The 14,967-nt window shown below is 40.7% G+C and overlaps 1 protein-coding gene across 4 annotated transcripts in view; it reads right to left on the bottom strand.

The window, feature by feature from the left end:
• The window catches only part of dlg1a (discs large MAGUK scaffold protein 1a), a 126,643-nt gene that overhangs the window by 25,052 nt on the left and 86,624 nt on the right, over positions 1-14,967 (bottom strand). For all 4 annotated transcript variants that reach the window (XM_084354520.1, XM_084354521.1, XM_084354522.1 and 1 more), the window contains 3 exons: positions 14,102-14,234; positions 10,639-10,795; positions 9,976-10,078 (listed from right to left, as the gene is read on the bottom strand). In XM_084354520.1, coding sequence (XP_084210646.1) covers positions 9,976-10,078; positions 10,639-10,795; positions 14,102-14,234 — 393 coding nt within the window. The remainder of the gene's footprint in view (positions 1-9,975; positions 10,079-10,638; positions 10,796-14,101; positions 14,235-14,967) is intronic.

Raw genomic sequence — 14,967 nt, 5'->3', positions numbered from 1 at the left:
TTATCAATGACAGGCAGAGAGACAATGATAGAGACACTGTAGAACTACAGAGGGATGCTCCTCTTTGTGATCTACAGAACAAAGAGGGTTTTGCAACTGAGATGTTAGTGTTACTGAGTCCTGAAGAGAAAGGAAAAGGCTGCAGCTCTGGTCATGTTCGGCTTCTGAGCCTGTCTTGATCATCTGAGTTTTACAACCAAACCCAGGGATACAGCAAAAACACCACAGTAAGAAAGAGAAACTGAAATATTAGAAGTGATACTGTTGATCAAAACACTGTGAGAGTCATTAGACCAAAGAGTGAAGGAGCCAACGTGTTAATGCTGCATCACTGGTCATCAGATGGAAAACACCAGAGATTCACAAGATCAAATCTGTCTTTTTCAGTCCGATATCACCTGAAGCATTATTCTCCAAAACACGCAAAGTCCCTGAACTAAACACCTAAAGTGTTCAGGGTTGTAATGTTATCCATCAACACTGATGCTCCCAGGATGTTAACAAGTAAATCAGTTCAGGTCTGTCTCCCCCAACTCGCGCTCAGCTGTACTCACATGCTGCAGGCAGACGGGCAGGCTCAGCGTCCGCACGATATGATGCCGCTACGGTGGCTTTCGGGTAAGTGTGCGTGCGTGTGAGAGAGGGGTTTGTGCTGCCTGGAGTCCCGGTGTGTGAATTAGATAGAAAAAACAAAAAAAAAAGAGAGAGCAGATGTGTGTGTGTGAAAGAGAGAGATGATGGAGACGATCTGACGCCGGCACGTGAGAGAGCCAGAGCAGAAATATGTAAATGTGTGTGAAAAGAAGTGTGTGTAGGTATGCAGTAGTGTGTGGCACAGAAGGGAAATGTGTGTGTGTGTGTGTGTGTGTGTGTGTGTGTGACAGAGAGAGAGAGAGAGAAAGAGAGAGAGTGAGAGAGTGAGAGTGTGTGTGTGTGTGTAAAAACAGTCCAATGCTGCTCAGCTGCCACAGAAACAACAGATGCTAACTCTCTCTCTACTACAGTCCTCTCTTTCTCTATCGCTCGTTCGCTGGTGCGCCCGTTTGCTCCGCCTCCTCTTTGACAGCAGCTTGCTGTAGGGCGGAGACACACACACACACACACACACACACACACACACACGCATGCATCGACACACATGCACGAGTACACACACTCATCAACAGACACACACACTGTTTCCTGAGGTCACTCATGCAGGAAGCTGAGGCGATGCCAGGCTCTCCTGCCCTACTTTGGCCCAGGGAATCGGTCTGCACGCCACACACACACACACCTAATACACACGCATACGCACACACACAGACAGACACACTAGCATGCACACACGGTAAACCTTGACCAAGCGTTTTTGAATATGGATTTTTTGGGAAGCCTAATCAACAGCTCAATTTATATCTATTATATGGATTTTCCATTTGTTTCATATGGAAACGGAGAAGAAAGAGGTGAATAAAGACATTAGCTTCATAAGTAAGAAATCAAACTCTTTCAGCTCTGCATGATTTATGTCTGTCTAGGTCTCCATCTGTCTCTCATTTTCTCTCCATCTCTAGTTTCTGTCTCCATTTTTTAAGACTTGTTTTCTCTGATATCTGGTTTTCTCTTCCTTGTATATAAGTTAAAAATGATACTCATGTCAAAATCAGCAGGTTTTGTTACAGGCTGATCCAAACAAACACACACTTCTATCTCTGCATCTTTCTCTGACTCCCCAACACTGATGCAGTAACACACATCGAAATCGCCTAATATGAAGTTTCACATCATCAGCATCTAACTGCCGCTGTCAACACTCATCACCTTGACGCAGTGTTATCAGATTAAGAGCAAGAGGGAGATGCAGAGAGATGAATGTGAAAAACAAGACATAATGGAGAGAAGGATGGGTAAAAGGGGAGAAGAGAGGAGAGGAAGTGATGGGGGGGAGGGGCGATGACAGAGACTAATGGCTCTGGGGCTCATATTCCCTCCTTCCTTCATTTACCTCTCCTCTCCTCTCCTCTCCTCTCCTCTCCTCTCCTCTCCTCTCCCTAGTGGAGCATTGTTCAGCAGCTGGCAGAGGCCTTCTCTGCATTTTTGCAGCTTTAGTGCTATCCAAACCACTAGAGACGGCCAGATCCCATCTTTATTGTTGTGTGCATTACATTAATATTTTCCTTTCAGATCATTCTTATATTGAATCAGAGTCGTAATTAAAAGAACCCAACTGTGAGTAATTATTGTCAATAACTTTCTCGAGTAAATAGATGAATGTAATCTAGATAATTGATACTTTGGGCATGAATTTTATTATTTGATGCCGTTATTGCTTTAACATTTTTACTTTTGTTGCTCATACTACATGTAAAGGTATCCTGTGACCAGTGGCAGCACTGTGGAGCGATGTTTTTATGAGTGGACCCCCTCATTTTGTTTGTTTCATTGACGCGCTACCTGCCGCTGATTTCCTGCTATTCCACTGAAGGACAGCTGGTGGCGGCAACGTATAAAGAAGTATCAACAAACACAGTGAAGAAGAAGACTGCAACACAGATGGAAACGATGCATGATTTGAAATATTCAAAACATCAGGTCTGCAGATGTTTTATGGCCTAAAAGATACACAAAATGCATTTTTGTAGAGACACACTTTGTTTACATAAAACTGCACCAGGCACCTTTAATTTGTTTGCTCTGTTTGCTTATTTTTCCTGAATCTGGATCTTTTACAGTCCTGTAATAAAAAATGTATTTCTCCAAGGGGATCAATTAAGTTTCAACATCCACATTTCCACGATAGTATGTGGATTATACTTAGTTTTTAATTATTTACAAGAGACTAGTAGTATAAAAATGAGGAGCTAGCATCAAAATCCTCTTGTGAAATGTCCTTTTTGAGTTTCTACACATATACCACTTATTTTTGACCAGCTGATTTTCAGAAAATCCCCTTCAACTGATAAGTCGGTTGTAAAACCAGAATCAACATGAGGCACCGGCTCTAAAAATAGCAGTGCTGGAGGAGGCTCATCTATAATTGATACAGTGCAGTAATGTATATATTGATCAACTGATCAGATTGCGGAGGAGATGAGAGAAGAGAGAACGAGACCAGAGGAGAAAAAAAGAAAAAGACGAGATGAAATGTGTTTCATCTCCAGCAGCTAATACGAGCCTCAGCATGACAGTGACGCGGCAACACGCTGCAAATCAGTCACAAGTGTTACAAGTGACAGCTCAAATCCCCCAGACACACGTTGTGGGCGATGAGTCAGACCATCAGCACTGACACCAGAGGAGGAGCTGATAGGTGGAAAGGAAAGAAAGAGGTGAAGAAGAAGGAAGGAAAGTGGGCTAAGAAGAACGAACAGAGAGATAAAGTAAAGTAGGGGAAGACAGGAGAGCCTACTGTTTGTATTCAGCAAACAATATTCTCACAACTTTGTGCGTGGAACCGCAGAGAAAGAGTTGCTGTTAATCTTCTACTTAACAGCTGGTGCACGGCACACACAAGCACACACACGCAAAGTGTAATAAGCAGGCTAAGAGAAGTGAAGATAATCCTCTCTGCATCACCTCCGTATTACTGCTGACAAACGCCGCCTGTGTATGTATGTACAGTCTGTGTGTGACTGGGTGTGTGTCTCTTGACAGTTGTGTGTAATCCCAGTGACTAATACTGCTGTCAACCTGAAGGCATTAGCAGTCCCACATCAGGAAACTCGTGGCACAGGAGCACATCAGACTTGAAGGTCAATACTGCGACGTCAACATCCAGATGTTTTTCCTGATCGGCACGAACAATAACTGTATTGATCGCTCGAGAAAGCACACATAAACTACAAGGCGACCTGAGCGGCCTCACACTGCATGTATGTTTTATTTATTTATTATTTAAATATATATGTATATATAAACTGTGGGTCTACTTTGTTTATTCAAAGGTGTGAAAACGTTTTGTTGTTTTAGTGAGACTGTGTAACTTTTGAAAAAAGAAAAACACGACCCTCCTCGTACAAATGAATATTTTAATTGCACTAAATAATAATAACAACGTTTTATTCATAGAGCACTTTAATAAACCCACACTCAAAACTAATTAAAGCAATAAACAAATAAAACCAACAAAACACACTGAAGGGTTTTGTTATTACAGCGTTGCAGGGCCTGGTCTGAGAAGTAGCTTGTGGTTGCCTAATATTAACTCTGTAATGCTAACTTTAGATATATACTACTGTGTATATGATATTTCATTGTCAGTTTGCTCTGGCTTTTCTGTTCTCGTGTTGTTACAAATTTTAACTCGTCTTGTTTTAACTTGTCTGGTCATCAACTGATCATGTAATAAAAGCAACTCATTGTTTGTTGGCAAAGCTGCCTTGTTTAAAAGGGAACTCCCAGAAGACAAATATCCGGGATGGTGCTTGTTGGGAAACTTTACACACCAAAGTCTGTTTACAGGTGCAAGGAAGTACTACTGCATGTGTGAGAATAGTTGCATACAGCATTTTGTGGCTCCAGAGGGATCTGTGTAAAATTGTACATACTATTTCCAGCAATGTCACTAGAGTCAGCATCGGTTGTGGCTCAACACTACAAGTTGGTAGTACTTAGCTTTTTTGTGCTCAAGTTGTATTACTGTGTTTTATTATCTTCACCGTGTCTAATAACTGTGCCTTGTTTGAAAAGTGCTACATAAATGAAACTATTATCGTCAATATTTTTTTTTTATATATATATTTTATTTTCAGTTTTCCAGCTTAACAAGACGTTCACGAACTCATAAAAACACAGCTCCAAATCCCTTCCCTGACCCACCCATTTACAAACTAAAAGGCGAATAACTGACGACCAATGACGTATCAATTCTGGTAACCTTTTTACATAAGCTCTAATATAGGAGTTGGCAAGGTGTCCATATAGGCTAGATAGGGCTGCCAAATCTCAATAAAGGTGTGGTATAATTTCTGAGAGTATATGTAATCTTTTCAAGTGGAATTCAGCTATTCATTTCCATAAAACCATCTAGCTATAGGGTCAGACTTCCATGTCATGGCTATGCACTTCCTTTGGAAGTTTCTTAAATGTGCACTTATGGTTGTAAAATTCTTCATCAAACAAATTTGCGGATCTAATGGGAAGCTAGGTCCCATAAGTTTTGTCATAGTGTCACAAAAATCAGGCCAGGATGTATCCATCCATATTTTTTTAGAGTCACATCAAATACTGGGATCTGCTCATTGTGGCTTCAGAGCTAGTCTACAAAACGTAACCCCTTCAACACTGGTGTTACACATTTTACGGAAGCTATGTCTTGTTTTAATTGGGTGAAAAATTAAACTAAAAGTAAAATGAAATTTCAAGATGTTTCTTTTTTCATTTTAAATTCTATGAACTCTGATATATTTGGAAATTCCTTTGTAGATTCTTCAAATTAAATTTCTGTGTTTTTATGATTGTCTGATGATTATTTTGTAGAATCTAATGTGGTCGTACTGTAAGTTACTCCTGATTAACCACGATGCACTTCAGGTTAAGTTTGTTCTGCACCAAAAAATATCTTACAAAAAAATCCTACAGATGGGGACTTTGGAGGAAAATCAGGTCAAAAAAACCTGTCTGGCCGAATGCATATGGATTTAGTGACAACACACTTTGAAGCCACAGGTCACACATACAACAATTGCCTTAAAATAGCCTGAAACGTGATGAGGAACATCGGCAGTACGCAGCATGAAGACCTTTCACAGACAACATGCTCCATCTGCTGAACTTCAAATAAACACTGATCAGTATCTGCTGCATCAGCTTAAATCAACCGTGTAGCTGTCCAAGCTAGCACACACACACACACACACACACACACACACACGCTGTGTTGTGTTTGACCACACTGGGTACCATATTTAATATAAATAACAGGAGGAGACCTGCACACACACACACACACACACACACACACACGGTGAGACAGACACTTTTCCTCTCCTGGTGGAGGTCATTAGAAGTTCCTCTTTCATTGGCAGGAAGTGTGTGTGTGAAACAGAGGGAGCACTGCTGGTCACCACATGCCATCGCCACGGGAACGAAAAAAACACGGACCTCAGATGGACTCACATAACAAACACACACACACGCAGCGCTAACCAAAGCCCAGCGTGGACAGAAGGTTTGATATAGAGTTCATTCAACAGTCACTAACGAGAGTCACGACACAGACAGACACACAAACAGAAACTTTAGACTAACCAATCCTTTTTGAAGCCAGCAGGTGAGCTAACCCCTAAATGCTTCAGTGCTCATAGTTTCTTGAATGTTAAGCAGGAAAAACCTTGAACATTAAAAACCCGGCCACAGCACAGTCGGCTCTTGGTGAGGCCAGCTGGCCCACCTCTGATACCTACTGTGTGTTCTCTCTGTAAGAACTCCAATATAACACCAAATAATGCCAAAACAGAGTCAGCCTGAGCCAAACTGACAGACCATCACACCAGTTTGACATTTATGACAGTTTTTCCATTGACTTTTAAAATGAACAACGCCAAAACATCTTGAGTATAAGTGAAGTGGCTGTGAAAGGTTTGCTACTTTGTGGAGGAGGGCAGCTTCCAATAAGGATCATGACAGTAAAATGTATATAAAAACATTGTCAATCCATTAGCTGAGGTACTCTGCTGTCGATCCATATGTTCAATATGTTCCAAACAAACCTTGTCACCAATGCTTGGTTAATGTTACCCCTGGCAAAGCTAACAGATCAGTGACAGAGAAATGGATTACACACCAGATATGGATAGGAAGGTTAACAAAGACGTTTGGATCAGTTGTACCTGCAGTCAATGTGAGCTAACAACAGTAGCTGACCTCTGTGAGGCAGAAAACTAGTACATTTTCTTTTTGTCTGCTGCAGCATTCATACTGCATCTGCTCTGGAAATGACAAGACCTTTAAAGACCTCAGTGCGCTGTCCAGGGTGCTGATCCCATTTAGCACTGAACAGCAGACACAAGCAAACTCCTCTGAAACGCACTGATTTTCTTGCTACAACCACACACCAGGCTCACACAATATATCACCAGCACCCACCTGTGTGCACCCAACACAAGCACTGTGCTCTCCACCATCTGCTAAGTTGGAGAGACAACACCAGTGAACTGAAAAGCAATCATTTGAGTATGTCAAGTGTATATCATTTTTCAGTTAGCTCACCTTCAACAAGATTCGTGTGAAAGCCTGGTGGCCTGACTGCTAGCTTCCTGATTCTGTGCACGCAGGTCCTCCTTGTCTGTGGTTACATTTAGACCAAAGCTTTTTAAAGCCGGGTGGTACCAGATAACACTTAACATTTTCCCAGTGATCAGAGGCAAAAGTGAAGTTAACCTTCTTAACATGTTCTGCTCACAGATCAGCTACATACAGTATCATATATCTAAAAAATAACATCTGATGTATGTAAAAAATTAATGCGAAAGAAACTTAAAGAAGCTCTGTGTAACTTCTGTGCTGTGCTGGCAGCTAGTTGTTAGTTTATGTTAGCAGACTCCATTTCTCAACTAACGTTAGCTACTGTTGCTCTCTGTTAGTGGAGCAGAGAGAGGCACCGAGATGAGACACTCATAAAGTCACATCATCTGGAGTCTTACACAAAGAAATCCACAGTCCAGCAGCATTAAACATCGTCCACTGGTTTGTATAGACAGCCGGGAGAGACGGAGAGGAAGTTATTTTTTTACGTCATGGGACAATCCGCTCAGATATGGCCAAAAAAAGTGAATAATACATGTGAATTACTACAAATATTACATATAACCTCCTTAATGCAGATCCGTGTACAACATCTAAAACACAACACTCCAAGTCCAAAGCTGTGACTCCACTGCTGAGAATAGCACAGAGCTTTAAATGAACAGGTTGTAGCTATTTACACTTTAATGGAGCAGAAAGAATATGGCTTTGTTTTTTGTTTTTGATAAAATGTCACACATTATAAAAAAAAAAGAGAACTAAGAGAACTGCTCTGCTTTAAGACACATTTCCATTGCCGGTTTGATCAAAGCACCTTGAGCCTTGAGTTTCCTTCTTTTTGCAAAATCAATTTGACCTCAACGTCCTCACATATAAATAAACTTCATTTGGGATCTATATTCAAACAGACCTTCTCTTTTGAAATTAGAAGTCAAAATCCATACATCATGGATTGGTTCCCTCTGCTCCTGCCATAATTTTCCAATACATTTGCAGACTGTAGCTGCTGTATACATTATGTTCTGACAGCTTCTTCTACACCTGAGTGTATTTTGTCCTTCAGTTTCTCCTCAGACTTTTTAAAGGGACTGTGTATCATACTGGTCTTGTCTATAACAAAACCCTCTTGGACTTCCTCTCGGTCTGAATAATACATGACATACACACAAACACACTATACACACGTGTACAACCTCTTCCAGTAAACACATCTCTGAGGTGCATCAGGGGACCAAGGGACCTAATGGGAACTGTGTGTGTGTGTGTGTGTGTGTGTGTGTGTGTGTGTGTGTGTGTGTGTGTGTGTGTGTGTGTGTTATGTATTATTCTCAGGTCCCCCACTATGACAGCATCCCATTAGCTGAGCCAATCAGCAGTTATAACCTGGTTTCCTAGGTTACGGCCATCTCAGTCACTCCCAGAAGACAAATATCCAGGATGGTGCTTGTTGGGAAACCTCACTCTGTCTCTGTGTGTGTTTGTATGTTTGTGTGAATTTCTAAAACTTCAATACACAAAAGCAAGAAAGAATGTCTTGTTTTCATTAATGACTATAAAGGAACTATTCTGAAGAATTAACCACATCACAACATAATAATCAAATACCAATAACTAAGATAAACATGGTGTGTAAAGGGTTGCCATTACTGCTTCCTATTTACATTGGCTTTTATGTTTAGGAGGAGGAGAAGGAGAACAAAACTAAGGAGAGGAAGAAGGAGGAGGAAGAGGAAGAAGAAGAAAAAGAAGAAGAAGAAGAAAAGGAAGAAGGACAAGGAGGATGAGAGGAAGAAGAAGAAAAAGAAGAAGAAGAAGAAAAGGAAGAAGGACAAGGAGGATGAGAGGAAGAGGAAGAAGAAAAAGAAGATGAAGATGAAGAAGAAGGAGGAGGAGGAAGAAGAGGAAGAAAAGGATGAATAAGGAGAAGAAGAAGAAAAGGAAGAAGAAGTAGAAGAAAAAGAAGAAGAAGAAGGATTAGGAGGTGGAGAAGAAGATGAAGGAGCAAAAGAAGAAAGAAGAAGAAGAAAAAGTAGACGAAAGAGGAGGAGGAGGAAGAGAAGAAGGTCCACAACATCATAATTTAATCACTGACACGCGGTATATAAAGCTTGAGATGCATAACCATGTCCTCCCACTCTACAAAAAGGAAGCCAAAATACCCCTGATACACTGCCATCTTGCTCCGGTTTGGAGCCACAGTCTGCACAGTGGTGATTGGCAAATGTGGGATCAATCTCCCGCCCACAGGCCCACCCAACTCAATCTTGACCAGGGCTGAGCTGTCAATCGTGACATCATATCCCCTATTTATAGCATCAAAAATCTCATTAAAACCATATATCAGCATGATAAGAACTACCTAAAGGTTGTCCCATGTCCCACATGGAGGGGGCAGAGTTAACCTGTCCAGCAGTTAGCCACCAGATGTTTGTCAGTTTTGTGGACCTGTAGGTCAATCTTTATATGCAGCTAGTGGGTTAAATGTTTCAAGCCTGTGGTGAGTAGTGTGCTCAGTGGCATCTATAAACAGACCCAACAGTGATGTCACAAGGTCCTGAAGTACACCTGTTCGTCACTGCAGCAAGGTGAGAAGTTAAACCCCTGGAGCTCAGCGGTTTCCTGAGGGTGTTAATTTACTCCTTAATTAAAAAATCTGTTTTGTCCTGTTACAGCTCAGTTATATTTTCTTATGCATTGATCTCTACATGAGATGGATGGTGATGTACTGTGTTCATGTGCAGTACTCACCCTCCGGTCTGTACTGTGCTACTATGGTAACGGTCTGTCCTGCGTTCTTCAGAGCAGCGGCTGCCTGCTCATGTGTTGCAGTGGACAGGTCCACACCGTTCACCTACACACACACACACACACACACACACACGCACACACAGTTAGAGCCCATGTCTTGGATCAATATTAATAAATGTACAGTGAGGGGAACATGTACATCTTGGTTGAACAATAACTCACAGTCGACCAGTCACGTGTATGTGTGCATGTGTATTATGCATGTACTCTGTGAGCCCGTTTAATGCATATAATCATTCACTGTCAACACTTCACCATCATATGATGGTCACAGACATTGTGAAGGGTTTATCAGTGCCTTTACAGTCTGACAACTAAATCCTGTCTGAAGAAAATTGAAAGGCACATTTCACTTTAGTCGAACACAATATACAGCTTTAACAGCTATCACATATCAGCCATATCAGTGGTGAGTGGTTATTCTGAGTTGCATGACTCCATATCAATTAAGTACATAGAATAAACAAATAAAGTTGACAATAAACTGAACGGACTTCCTTAATAAGCCAATGTATCCTCTATAGAAATAATAGTAGAATCTGAGTTATCTTTATTGATGGTGACAGTACTTGTGTTATGTATGTAACAGGTCTTAGCACATACCGACAAGATGCGGTCTCCCTTTCGTAGCTCCCCACAGAGATCAGCTGGACCTCCAGCAAGAATGAAGGAGATAAAGATTCCTTCTCCATCCTCCCCACCAACTATGTTGAAACCAAGACCTGTGGACCCCCGCTGGAGCACCACCCGCCTGGGGTCCCTGGTGGAAACACAAGTTAAATACACACACTCTGTTTAACACCTGTGTAATAACCAGCGGCAGACAGGATGAGTCATTATTGAAATTATACATACAAAAAAACCCAAAATATTGAAACTGTACGAAGAAGTTTCTGTAGTCTTTACTGCATATTCTTATTGTAAATCTCAATGAGCAGAAGCAGTTTTTAAAATTATGATCTTTCACCACAATGACCAGCAGATGTCAGTATTGCACTGTCTCTGATTTGTTGCACCACCACGGTTCATTGCTCTGTCCTGAACACACACTTCTGACTCAGTTTATACCTGTACATATTTGATTCGTTAGTAAATCATCAGAACTTGACTGTAAAAACTGCCAAAACATTCAAATACATGTTGAGGACAGAATTGAAAGCAGGTGTGTCTTATTGCCAGGAAAACAGTAGGACATGTTATTCTTGGATGAAAGAATCCAGATTAATGCAGGAACAATTTTATAAATTCAATATTTGAATACCTGTTGTGGGTTATTGAGGTATTCATAAATATATGTATATATTTTTGCAATGATCCCTAAATTGTGGTTACAAAACACCTGCAACAAAGGCATGTAACACGGGCAGGATATTTCACTGTCTTACATCAAACTTTATCGTCTAGAATGACATGAGTGCACTGAAACAGTAAACTTACTGCGAATTTAATCATTTCAAATTATCCTGAGCATCTTCTTCTGTATTAAAATCTCTAAAAACAAGAGTTTTAATATTGGTTCACACCGGGCAACATATATGTCGATACTGATATATCTGTGATAGGCCAATATCAGCCAATAATATCAGCCAACCTATATATCAGTCTGGCTCAACTAAAACAAAACTGCTATATCAGTATCTAGACACCTACATTAAACATAGTTCCTTTGTCAGTGTTATAAACACTCTGTGTTTCAGTTACATGCATTAAGATGGGCTGCTGACTCAGTTTTTAATGCCACAGCGATCATTAACTGCATGGAGGGTGGTACAGTATAGGCACAGATGTTAAATTTTATGGAAAATGAGAGCACTAAACAGTTTCAGATCGGTTTCTGTATTGAGAGGTGGTATCCCTCTTTCTACAGCACAAATTAATAGATGCTTTCTTCTTAAGAAGGTGATTTCAAATGAGAGATGTGATCTGACGTTCTTAAAATGTGCACACTGACCGCATATTCATTGAAACCCCATAATTCTTCATTTGCATGAGAAACTAATCAGAGAGTGAAAGAGAAAGAGATGAAAGGGAGAATAAAGGAGAGATACGTACACAGAGGAAAAAAGAAGGGCAGACGTCAAAATGACCATTCTGCAGTCAGTCTGAGGCTTATCAGATTTATTATAATCAAAGCGCTCCGATTGGCCCAGACGGTTATGACGAAATGAGTCATATTCTGGTAACCACGGTGACACCAGTTGGGTGACCAGGGCTGTGATAGGCTGTAATCCGTCCATTAAAATGGATTAAAGACAGTAGAGCAGCACTGAGGGTGTATGTGCGTGTGTGTGTACATATGTGACCTGAGTTTACATGTTAGACTAAATTCTCACTGCCATCTGCCAAACACACACACACACACACACACACACACACACACACACACACACACACACACACACACACCCTGTTTCCAAATGAGAAAAGAAAACTGACATTTGATTCCCTAAAGAGCCTCATTTACATTAATCAGTAAAGATAATAAGAATTATTTGGCATAATTTTATCAGTGTTGTTGTATTTGGAATGGCATTATCAAGCAAATAATGATGTGGAATGTATCCTCACATGATACTGTATCTCCATTAGAGTTGGACTTCTAGTAGTTCAGATTCAAACATCATCAACTGCAGGAGATACATTTCCTGTTCAGTAATATGATGGAAACAATAAGAGGATTCTAGTGAAATATAATACTAATTTCTTAAACTCAGGTTAACTGAATAACTGAAAAAACCAGACTACAATGTCACATATTTATTCTTTAATTAATTTTTTATTTGAGCTTTTTGTCACAGTAAAAAACTCAAAAATAAAATCAGATAATATAGCTTCCATCTTGGTACTGAAAGATGTTATCACCGACTATTTTAACAGTCGATTAATAGGCTTGAGCGATTTTTGAGAAAAAAAAAAGTCTAAGTTCTTGGATTCCAGCTTCATACTGATATAATATAACTTCTTCTTCTACTAACTTCTTAAACCTTGAGATTTAGCTCAGGTGCCTTCCATTTCTCTTGATCATCTTTGAGATGTTTCTCCACCTTGACTGGAGTCCAGCTGTGGTAAATTCAATTGATTGGACATGATTTGGAAAGGCACACACCTGTCTATATAGGGTCTCACAGCTGACAGTGCATACCAGAGCAAAAACCAAGCCATGAGGTCAAAGGAACTGCCTGCAGAGCTCGGAGACAGGATTGTGTCGAGGCACAGATCTGGAGAAGGCTACGAAAACAATTCTGCTGCATTGAAGGTCCCAAAGAGCACAGTGGCCTCCATAATTCTTAAATGGAAGAAGTTTGGAACAACCAGGACTTCCTAGAGCTGGATGCATGGCCAAACTGAGCAATCAGGGGAGAAGGGCCTCAGTAAGAGAGGAGACCAAGAACATGATGGTCACTCTGGCTGAGCTCCAGAGATCCTGTGTGGAGATGGGAGAAACTTCCAGAAGGACAACCATAACTGCAACACTCCACCAATCTGGGCTGTATGGCAGAGTGGCCAGATGAGGCCTCTCCTGAGTGAAAGACACATGAATGCCAGCTTGGAGTTTGCAAAAGAGCACTTAAAGGACACATAAACTTGAAGAAACAAGTTTCTCTGGTCTGATGAAACCAAGATTGAACTGTTGAACTGAAGCATGGTGGTGGTAACATCATACTTTGGGGTGTTTTTCAGCGGCAGGGACTGGGCGACTGGTCAGGGTTGAGGGAAAACTGAACGGAGCACTGTACAGAGACATCCTTAATGTAAACCTGGTCTGGAGCAATCAGGACCTCAGACTGGGCCAAAGGTTCAAACACTGTTTCTACATTGTCATTATGGTGTATTGTGTGGAGACTGATGTGGGGAAAAAATAATTTAAAAGATTTTAGCAGGCTGCAACATAACAAAATGTGAAAAAAGTGAAGGGGTCTGAGAACCTTCTGACTGCAGAAACCGTACATATTTGTTAATTTCAGTAAACATTGAAAATATTTGGCGGTGTACCATATCTGATTTGAACCAATGGGTCTGTTAATCTGTTCTATAAACCTGCAGCTATCTTCCTGTGAGGTCTCACCTGGGGATGTCGTCGTCTCCCGTCATGGCCCTTGGCAGTGGTGAGTATCTGGGTGTGGTCAATGGGGCGGGGCTCACAGACTGGCTGCCGCTCATGTAGGGGCTTATATGGTTGTCTTGATGAGGGGAGTACGCTGGAGGAACAGACACACATTCTTTTTCTTATTTTACCACACTGTCATGCACAAAATATCATTTCATTGATGTATTTTTAAAGGCTGAATGTGTATTTTCATTTCATGTATCCTTAGTTTAACAACTGAGTCTGAACGAATCTTAAATGTATTGTCTGATCAATCACAGCTCATATTGCATGTTTATAAAATCAGTTAAAACTGCTGATGATCTCTCTCTATATATTTAGAGATGCGCTGAGAGATGGTGGTGAGATACATGCTGTTTGGTAACGTGTGAGATTCAGAGCGGTGAGAAATGACATGTTGTTTGATAATATGCTGATTTGGAGAGGTGACAAGTGGCTGTAATCCAGTGAACCAAATTTACCCAGTCAGACTGTTATATAACACATTTAAAACTGTCTGGTTGATGTCATCGTTCTATCTTTTAAACCACAGTGTTTCTGACCAACTTAAATTATTTTACAATTACAAATATTTGGCATTATCACAATGGACACTGAACTAGCACATTGTGATCAGGGTCATCTAACGGATTATCTTTATCACATGTTCAACTTGTTATTGCGAGTTCTACAATTCTGGCTGAGATCAAGATGTCCTCAATTCAATCTCTTTCAGGTAATTTCAGGGGCGTCATTTTTTTAGTGTCAACCAGAGGCACTTTTTGTCTAATGTGAGTGGAGTAATACATTTTTATGTTCATGAGAACAAACACAGCAGTTCCCTG

The sequence above is a fragment of the Pagrus pagrus genome, assembly GCF_965226575.1.
Source record: "Pagrus pagrus genome assembly, chromosome: 6".
NCBI lineage: Eukaryota > Metazoa > Chordata > Actinopteri > Spariformes > Sparidae > Pagrus > Pagrus pagrus.
This window is presented reverse-complemented; position numbering and strand designations above follow the sequence as displayed.